The 9,400-nt window shown below is 37.6% G+C and overlaps 1 protein-coding gene across 3 annotated transcripts in view; it reads right to left on the reverse strand.

Annotated features, from left to right (window-relative positions):
- The window catches only part of LOC107664409 (sarcoplasmic/endoplasmic reticulum calcium ATPase 1-like), an 88,532-nt gene that overhangs the window by 14,252 nt on the left and 64,880 nt on the right, over positions 1-9,400 (reverse strand). For all 3 annotated transcript variants that reach the window (XM_016454969.1, XM_016454967.1, XM_016454968.1), the window contains exons 9-10: positions 2,639-2,727; positions 2,397-2,499 (exon numbers count right to left, since the gene is read on the reverse strand). In XM_016454969.1, coding sequence (XP_016310455.1) covers positions 2,397-2,499; positions 2,639-2,727 — 192 coding nt within the window. The remainder of the gene's footprint in view (positions 1-2,396; positions 2,500-2,638; positions 2,728-9,400) is intronic.

A 9,400-nucleotide genomic window follows, 5' to 3' on the forward strand; every position in this document is an offset into this window, starting at 1 on the left:
CACACACACACGCAGGTATACCTTTTAGATTTGTAATGTTTTTTTAAATGGAGTCTCTTATGCTCATCAATGATGTGTTTATTTGATCAAAAATACAGAAAAAAAATGTAATATTGTTAAATATTATTGCAATTTCTAATATTGGTTTCCTATCTTGATTATTATACTTTAAAAAAGAAAAAAAAAAAGTATTTATCAAAGAATCCTGAAAAAATATCACCGGTCCCAAAAAATATTAAGCAAAACAACTGTTTCCAACATTGATTATAAATCAGCAGATTTGCTGAAGTCGAAACGCGGTCGTTAAAAAACCCAACTCCGTGAGTCCCGCTCACTGTGAAGCGGGAGCGACCAGCCGGCAGAGGATTCCGCTTGGTCTTAAAGCCTCCCTGGAACGGCTATGTTCACAAATCAAACACTAGTCAAAAAATAATGATTAATTCTCAATTTAGAGTTTGTTATTCGTATGGTCTAGGTGTTCATACGGCATATGCCTTAAATACGGGACAAACTGCGTTCCGTACAGCTTTCATACGGAACGCTTCTTTGATGCCTTAAATACGGAACGGTTGGCAACCATAACTGTATACCTTCAGTGCAAATTAATTGGAAAATGTATGCACATAATGTGCTTGAAAGAAGCTCTCATTTATTGGATCAAAATAATAAAATAATCAGTAGTTTTGTTATATAACTACAGTTTTAACAATTTAACCTGTGATGACTAAGCTGAATTTTCAGCAGCCATTACTAGTGTTCAATGTCTCAAAATTCTTAAGAAATTATTCTAATATTTTGATGTGAACATTTATTATTATGATTTATGGTAACAGTCGTGTTGCTTAATTGTTTTGAACAGCATTTATTTGAAAAATAAATATTTATCAAACATTATGAATGTCTTTACTATAACGTTAATGTAATGCCCTTGCTGTATAGAAGTACCAACTTCTTTAAAAAAAATACAGACAGACAGACAGATAGATTTGAATTGTTATGCATATGTACCAATATCTTTAGTATGACCAAAATCGTCCTGAAATTTGAATGTGGCAGTGCTTGGAAGGTGAATGGACTAATGGAAAGACTAATTTCTAACCAGTGAAATATTTTAGAATGGTCAAGTACAGTATATAAACGTTTATTTGCTATAGACATTTTTATTCTATTTTTTGCTATAGAAATTTATTTATTTATTTTCATGACCTTTCCAAAACTGTAAATGACAACTCTAAAATCCCGCATTTCCTGATTATTGAGCCTGGTCAGTACCTGGATGGGAGACCTCCTGGGAAAACTATGTTGCTGCTGGAAGAGGTGTTAGTGAGGCCAGCAGGGGGTGCTCACCCTGTGGTCTGTGTGGGTCCTAATGCCCCAGTATAGTGACGGGGACACTATACTGTCAAAAAGCACCGTCTTTCGGATGAGACGTTAAACCGAGGTCCTGACTCTCTGTGGTCATTAAAAATCCCATGGCACTTCTCGTAAAGAGTAAGGGTGTAACCCCAGTGTCCTGGCCAAATTGCCCCCACGGCCTTTGTCAATCATGGCCTCCTAATAATCCCCAACCACTTGATTGGCTCTATGACTCTCTCTCCTCTCCACCTGTAGCTGGTGTGTTGAGCGCACTGGTACCATTGTGCTGTGGCTACCGTCGCATCATCCAAGTGGATGCTGCACACTGGTGGTGGTTGAGGAGAGACCCCCCCCACACACACACATGATTGTAAAGCGCTTTGGGTGTACAAGAATACACAATAAAGCACTATATAAATGCATCATTCACTCATTCATTCAACATTGTTACTCAACATTCAAACACAAGGCTCATGTGTTAACATCTACTGTATAATGGTTTATTAGATCTCTAATGTTCACAGTTCACTTGAAGGATGCTGGTCACTCTCTGTGGAAATATTTGCATTATTCCAGGAAGCAGGAAGCATGTACTACGGTGGTGGAACACGACACTGAATTAGGTCGTTTATTTATCATATTAAAAACATGTTCAGAATACACGGACTAAGACTTTTAAAATATTTGCTTGATATGGCTGCCTTTAACATATTACTATTACTCGCGTGGCGTCTTTTAAAACTCTTCGGCTTGTTCTAACTTGCGCTGTCCTCTACCCTACCTGACAACCATGGAATAAGCATGATGTTATGCAATGCAGAAACCATGATACCATGGCAATGGCACAGAGGTGAGAAATGCAAGCCAAATGTTCAAAACATACAAACTAAAAAGCTGCCCATCCCTGAGGAACAGAGGGTGCATGGTTAACACTTCAGCAATGAGAGCAGGACAGACTCAAAAACACTGATTGAGACTCTTTGTTAAACTCAGAAGGGTAAATGTGGCATCTGTGAAGATCCAAGGCACACACTGCTGACCTCATTATAGTCCAGCGAGGAGTCATTGCACAGGGAGCAAATAGTAGCCAGTTCCACCAGACCATCATATTCTCCACACTGCACTGGCTTGTCGGCTTTCAGCCTAAGGGGAGAGATCATTGTTGCAAGATGAAGGGATGTAAATACAAACCAGAATGAGCATTAGATTATTTTGAATAGGTAAAAATGACAAGATGTTTTGGGAAGGATCAAGTGCTCTGAGTGTGTTTGTGTACTCTTACACTTGTCCCTCCGGAGCATAGGTTGAGCCGGTGATGGTGAACTCATGCAGGGAGCAGCTGGTGTCATCAGCCTTATTAAGCACAAACATCTAAGAGAGACAAAAGTGAGATAGGGAGAGAGACAGATTAATGAAACAAACTGAACATCAAGGAACCCACTTTTTTGGACAATGCATTTCTATAACTTTTTTTATTCATGATTACTGAATAAAGTTGTTCTGTTTTAATTTAAAATAGTTTTAAGAAGGCACATTTCACAACTGAACATAACTCGAGGCTCAACAGTAAGCCGAGTAATATCACAACAGTAATATCTAACAATGTTAAATATACTGGCCAAATGGTCTGGCACAAAAAATCTTATTGTTGAACCTTGAAACTAAAACAAATAAATTAAAACCTAATGGTTAGAGAGTCAGACTTGTAACCCAAAGGTCGTGGGTTCGAGCCTCTGTACCGGCAGGAATTGTAGGAGGAGGGAGTGAATGACCAGCACTCTCTTCCACCCTCAATACCACGACTGAGGTGAGACCCTTGAGCAAGGCACCAAGGTCCCTTGGCGCTGCAGCAAATGAATGGCTACCCACTGCTCCAAGTGAGTGTTCACGGTGTGTGCGTGTTCACTACTCACTGATGTGTGTGTGCACTTGGATTCCGAGTATGGGACACCATACTTGGCAACAAGCCACGTCACGTCACTTATTCATTTCCATAACCTCCACAGGCCAAGAAACGACAATTTTAAAATTCCCTGATATTCCCAGGTTTTCCATGAGGAAATCCTGGCACAAAGTTCTAAATGCTCATAAGTTTACCAATTAAAAAGTAGTTATTGTAATTAAAGTTGGAAAAATAAAGAACTCCACAACTGTGCCCAAGAAAACATGCTTTTGAGAAGAATAAACAAATAAGTTGTCTAAGGCATCTGAAAACAGTTACAAACCCCAACTGCATTAAAAAAAAACACCAACGGAGCGTTATGACTCCACCCAATCAGCTCTGGGGTTTCCCTTATCCTCCGTCCAATCAGAGGCAGAGCAATGATGTTGTAATGCACTGGCGGCGGGTAGGTTCCTGTGTTTAGTGGCCTGGCATGAGCTCTTCCCTGTCTGAACCAATACACTCACACAACTGCCAACAGACAATACAGACTACAATAAACTACTGCCTCCTACTGAAATGTCTGCTTTCACTGGACCAAATGAAAGCAGATGAAGTGAAAGAGTGACAATCACTTTGCCCATATTTTGGCTGACATTTGTCTAGTTTTATTATTATTAACTCCAGGTGTTGTACTGTATTGTGTTGTCTTGTTTGCACAACCAAGGCCAAATTCTACTGCATGACTGAAGCAAATAAAGTGATTCTGATTCTTAAAATAAACAACACATAAGTGTCCGAGAGAGCTGGACGACATGAAGAGGTGAAGATGAGTTCAGCCTGACAACAGCAGACAAATCGGCCAAACCTATAATGCAATGCTTTTTGTTTTTTGACATGGAGTCTTTGGCATGACATTCATCACGCTGAAATGAGCCAGCAGGAGAAGTGGCAGCCCTGGGTGAGTTTCAGCGGAGAGAAGACAGCTCTTATTTCCTCACTATACCCCTCCTCCAGTATGCGCTGGGAAGGAGTAAAAATGAATCCTGATCTTACGAGGTGTCGTAAATGTTGATTATGCAGTAGGTGGACTTGCTGAAATGTGTTTTATCATGATTAAAAGCCACTGCGGTTGAGATCAGTAGTTGTATGGATGCTAAAACACACACACAAACACAGATTCCAGAAGTAGGTTCTTATCAACATCAGCACTCGTCTACATAAGAAGCATCTAAACTTAGATATTGCTAACACAACACTTGCCAAGCAGCCATGTATGGGCAGTTCCTTAAAAGGAAGGTCATATGAAAGGTTGTCTCAAACATACACGAACGTACAAACACGCAGAGGAAAAACATTCTCTCTTGGCGTGACATCACTCAGAGCAAGACTCAATTAAACGTGTCCAATTAAAGAATTAATGAAGCAACTAAGTTGTAAAACTTTCAGAGCTCCACAATACTCTCCTGCTTCCTGTTTGAAATGGACACACATACACAAAACTAAATTGTGGAAAACACAAAGCAAGTGGCAGGCAGCAGCAATCAGAGGGCTGGATCATGCCCCTAAGCCCTTAAAATAAATGGATTATTGAGTTAGCTTGCTCTGCAGGAAAGAACAGTCTCTCAGGCAAAAAATGTGCCTTTATAAAGTAATGACCAAACTATCAAGTACTGGTACACTGTGCCATTTATCAGCATTCGTGCACAAGTACAGAGTGCTTTTTACTTCATAACGCTAACATAAAACAAAGAATCATTTTTGGGAACATTACAGCATGAGGTTGCTTTTTTATTATTTGAACAGTAGGCTAGCTGATTCTAAACATAAGTTACAAAAGTGTCCTGTTCTCCTTTTGTACACTATTTTGGGGCCTGCTTCTCTGGTCTTTAACCACACAGGAATCTGTGCCGCTCAATTTCCAGAGTCAAACACCATGCAAACAGACATTGTCAACTGGGAAAGAGGTGGGAAAGAAACAAAATTAGATCCAGTTGCCTGCTCACTAGCATAATGTACTCCTTGAACTTGGAATGCTTGGCTCTGACATGCTCATTTAGTGAAAAATCTGTTTGGTTGTAATGTCATCTTTAGGTATTTAGTATTTATAGGCTCCAATAACTCCACAGAAACCTCAGCAGAATTCACATGGCCCTTATTCACCATGTTATACAAAAATACCTACGATTGACTAGGTATTCAGACACACGAGCAATGGATAATAGTCACTAGACACTAACTGGCCATTCTCAGCATTGTTTGTTTGTTTATTTGACTTATAAAGCACACATTAATACAACTACTGTTGCCCAAGGTGCTGTACAATAAAAGTACAAATAAGTAAAAACATTAACATACAAAAGTTATGTTTAAAAGTAAATTTAATGGTAAAACAGAAAAATTCAATAACATCCCTCAATACCCAGTAGAATTGAGTTTTTAACCGAGTTTTAAAACTAACTATAGTTGGAGCTGCTCTAACATGCAGGGGTAAGAGATTCCACAGTCTAGGTGCAACTACCGAAAAAGCCCTGTCGCCCCAAAGTTTTAATCTACACCTAGGAACAATTAGAAGCAGCTGATCAGAGGACCTAAGAGATCTAGTAGGTATGTGCTGTTCTAGAAGGTCTGCAAGGTAAGGAGGTGCCAAACCATTTAACGATTTAAAAACAAAGAATAGAAGCTTAAATTCTATTTGGAATTAGTGAGTTACAAATCTACTTTATGTATTTTATGCATTACTATTATTAATAATATTAAATTTTTTTAGCTTCAACATTTTTAACTGAGTAAATAAAATGCAATATAATGTAGTATTTTTCCCTCAGAAAAAATTCTAATTTGTGTAACATCATCCTTCTGATATGCTGCTTTAGTTCCCAAGAAACATTTCTTCTTCTTATCAAAGTTTTATTATTATTGTTATCAAAATCTTATTATAAGTAAAGTTATCAATCAGTTGTACGGTTTACTATTTTTGCAGGAACTGTGCTACATTTTTTCAGGATACTTTAATGTATGGAAAGTAAAAAGAATACAGAAATACTATAAATGTCTGTCATTTTTGACCAATTCAATGTATTCTCACTTAATTAAAATATTAATTACTTTCAAAATATTAATACCAAAAATCCTACTGACCCCAAACTTGTGAACATTTATATTGTGTATTATATTGATTCACAATCTACTGATCATTAAATAATCCACTATGCAACATTGTTAAACACATTTGACCATATTTTTATTCATTCTCCAGAATTCTGTAGATTTCCCCACCACAGTAAGCAGAAATTCAAATATGACACCCATAATGTCCTGAAATGTACCAACCAAAGCAGCAGTAGCATTAAAGGAAAAACATCATGAGGGTTGTTGCTAGCTTGTTTTGTTTGTTTATAGTCATTTATAAATCAGATCTGTAGCAAAAACACTAACAACCATCCCATAACTTGGCAGACATGGAACTATGTTGCTCTACGTTGCCATAGCAACAGATACCAAGGAACAGGGTAGCATGCAGTGACATGCAATGATGAGCCTCTGATAACATTTACATTTACATTTAGTCATTTTGCAGACGCTTTTATCCAAAGCGACTTACAATTTGGGGATACATAAAGCGATTCTTCTTAAAGAGGCAAACAGATACAGGAAGTGCTTGTAATACCAAGTTTCTAGACATTGTTCAAATAAGTACAAGCTAGAAAGAGAAGGAATAAATAAAGAGAGAGAATTTTATTTATTTTTTTTATAATGATGATGATGAAGTCAAGTAGCTTCGAAAGAGATGCGTTTTCAGCTGTCGCTTGAAAATTGTCAGGGATTCAGCATTCCGGATAGGGGTGGGAAGATCGTTCCACCAGCCAGGAATGGTGAACGAGAATGTTCTGGAAAGTGATTTTGAGCCTCTCTGTGATGGTACCACGAGGCGTCGCTCACTAGCGGATCTCAGACTTCTGGAGGGGATGTAGATTCGTAGGATGTGATAAGGATGTGTGTGTGTGTGTGCGTGCAATTTAACAGTAGTGGAAAAGGATTTTAGGCACCCGTATTTCCTCCTGATTTAGCCAAAGTGACTTCCGCATTAGTGACGGTGACACTTGGATGATGTCTGGCCTCAACAAGGCACACAGTTAGTTGATTGGCTTAGGTCATCCTGAACAACACTGCAACGTAGTGACAGCACTAATTCCAAGCCCAGGATAAGCATCTTGTCTGTCTCTATAATAAGCCTCTCAGCATTACGCTTTTAGTACTTAACATTACGAGGCACAGGAGGTTTAACAGAATGTTGAATACTTTTGGGACACATTTTCACAAGCACAATTTTAAAATTCTGTTTCGCATGTGAAATGTCTTTTCCTTCTTTTCTTTAAGGACTCTTCAGGTGATGAATTTTGTCACTTTGCTTCAGGCTTAGGCTGGCATTGTTACCTGTTCCCCACCGTGAAGAATAGGAGTTGATGAAAAAATTAGCAACAAACACAGGCATACATATAACTCAGCAAACAAACTGAGGCCTATTTCAGATTAGACGCAAACTTTGTTTCAGAACTATTTTTATCATTCATGTCTCTTACTGTCTCTGTCTCCTTCCTACTGTATGTGACAGTACTATGCATTAAACTGTGCATGAAATTTGGTAATGTCTTATATTGATTAATATTAATATAATGGTAAAAAGGCAATCAAAACAAGCACAACTCTTTTCAAAATAAAGAGTAATTTAACACGAAAGGTGACAGGTATACAAAAAAGTGTTCAACATACAGTACGTTACAGTGAATAGTTGGCATTAGACTTCCTAAATGTGCGTCTGTGACTCTGCTCCCTACGGCATTCTTGGATCATGCAGCAGCAGGAGCAGACGCAAGGAAAAGCGTGAGAGGAATAGAAATGACAGAGCACAAAAATATGAGAGAAATAAAGGATGGCATGTGGGAATCTCTTGCTGGGTGAAATGCGGAAGGCCAAAGTATGATGGGAAGAGGATGAGAAGGAAAAAGGCTATCAGACACAGGCCAGGTCCAGGCCCAGGCCAGACAATTAAAACCTAGCAAAGACAAAATTGGTCATTCTCTAATTAGAAAAATTTGGGGAAAATAATGTCAGAAAAAGCAGGTATTTGAGTTTATAATTTACATACATATATTAACAGGATAATCAGAAAGTGTTTATTTGACAATATTTAGCAATATATTGCAGTATAGCAGTTTATTTAGCAATAATGACTGGTCGACTTTATATTATTATGCCTAATTTACAGCTGCTCGACAAATAAAGCCATTTATTTATATACAAATGGCTCTATGTGTGTGTATATATATATTAGAGCCCGACCGATATGTTTTCTTTGGGGCCGATACCGATATTAGGGAGTAAAAAAAAGGCCGATACCGATATATCGGCCGATATTCTTTGTGTATATTATAGTACAGTACCAGTCAAAAGTTTGGACACTTTCCCATTCGTGTGTCCAAACATTTGACTGGTACTATATATAGAATACAGTATATACATAAACAGAATATATATACATAAACACATTTTTTGCAATGATCACTCAAATGTGGTGATCAAACACTTATAATGGTGACAGAGATATGTAAGGGCATTTAACAATTTAACAATAAACTTGCGACGAGTGCGATGCACAAAGTAACGGGGTGTTAGTTGTAACACACGTGGTTTGAATATTTATTTTACCATAGTAACATTTAAATTCTGGCTTAAGTAAATTTTTTATCTCAGTTTTTATTATTCATTTAAAATGAGACAAATCTGCTATTATTTGAATCTCCAATCTGTTATTTATCAGTTCAGATAGTTTTTTAATGCTTTGATAACTAGCAGAAGACACTAACCAGTTTTAAATTCCAGTTGCGCAGATGGGGCAAGTTGTAACACTGCGTTACAATGTGCTAATCTATGACATTTGCAATGTAATTTACACTATTTACTTTAATTAATTTTAATGAGAAACAACGAGAAACAGATGAATAAAGACTGACAGTCAATGTTTAATGTTTAGAAATTATTATTTCAAGACATGTAAAGCATTTTTGCTCATTTATGTGGGCCGTCCCAAGCATGGTTGAAATGTGTTCATTGTCAAACTCCAAAATCAGATTATTTTTAATTCTTAAAAAACGCCATTAT

Source organism: Sinocyclocheilus anshuiensis, unplaced genomic scaffold, assembly GCF_001515605.1.
Source record: "Sinocyclocheilus anshuiensis isolate Anshui unplaced genomic scaffold, SAMN03320099.WGS_v1.1 scaffold351, whole genome shotgun sequence".
NCBI classification, from domain to species: Eukaryota; Metazoa; Chordata; class Actinopteri; order Cypriniformes; family Cyprinidae; genus Sinocyclocheilus; species Sinocyclocheilus anshuiensis.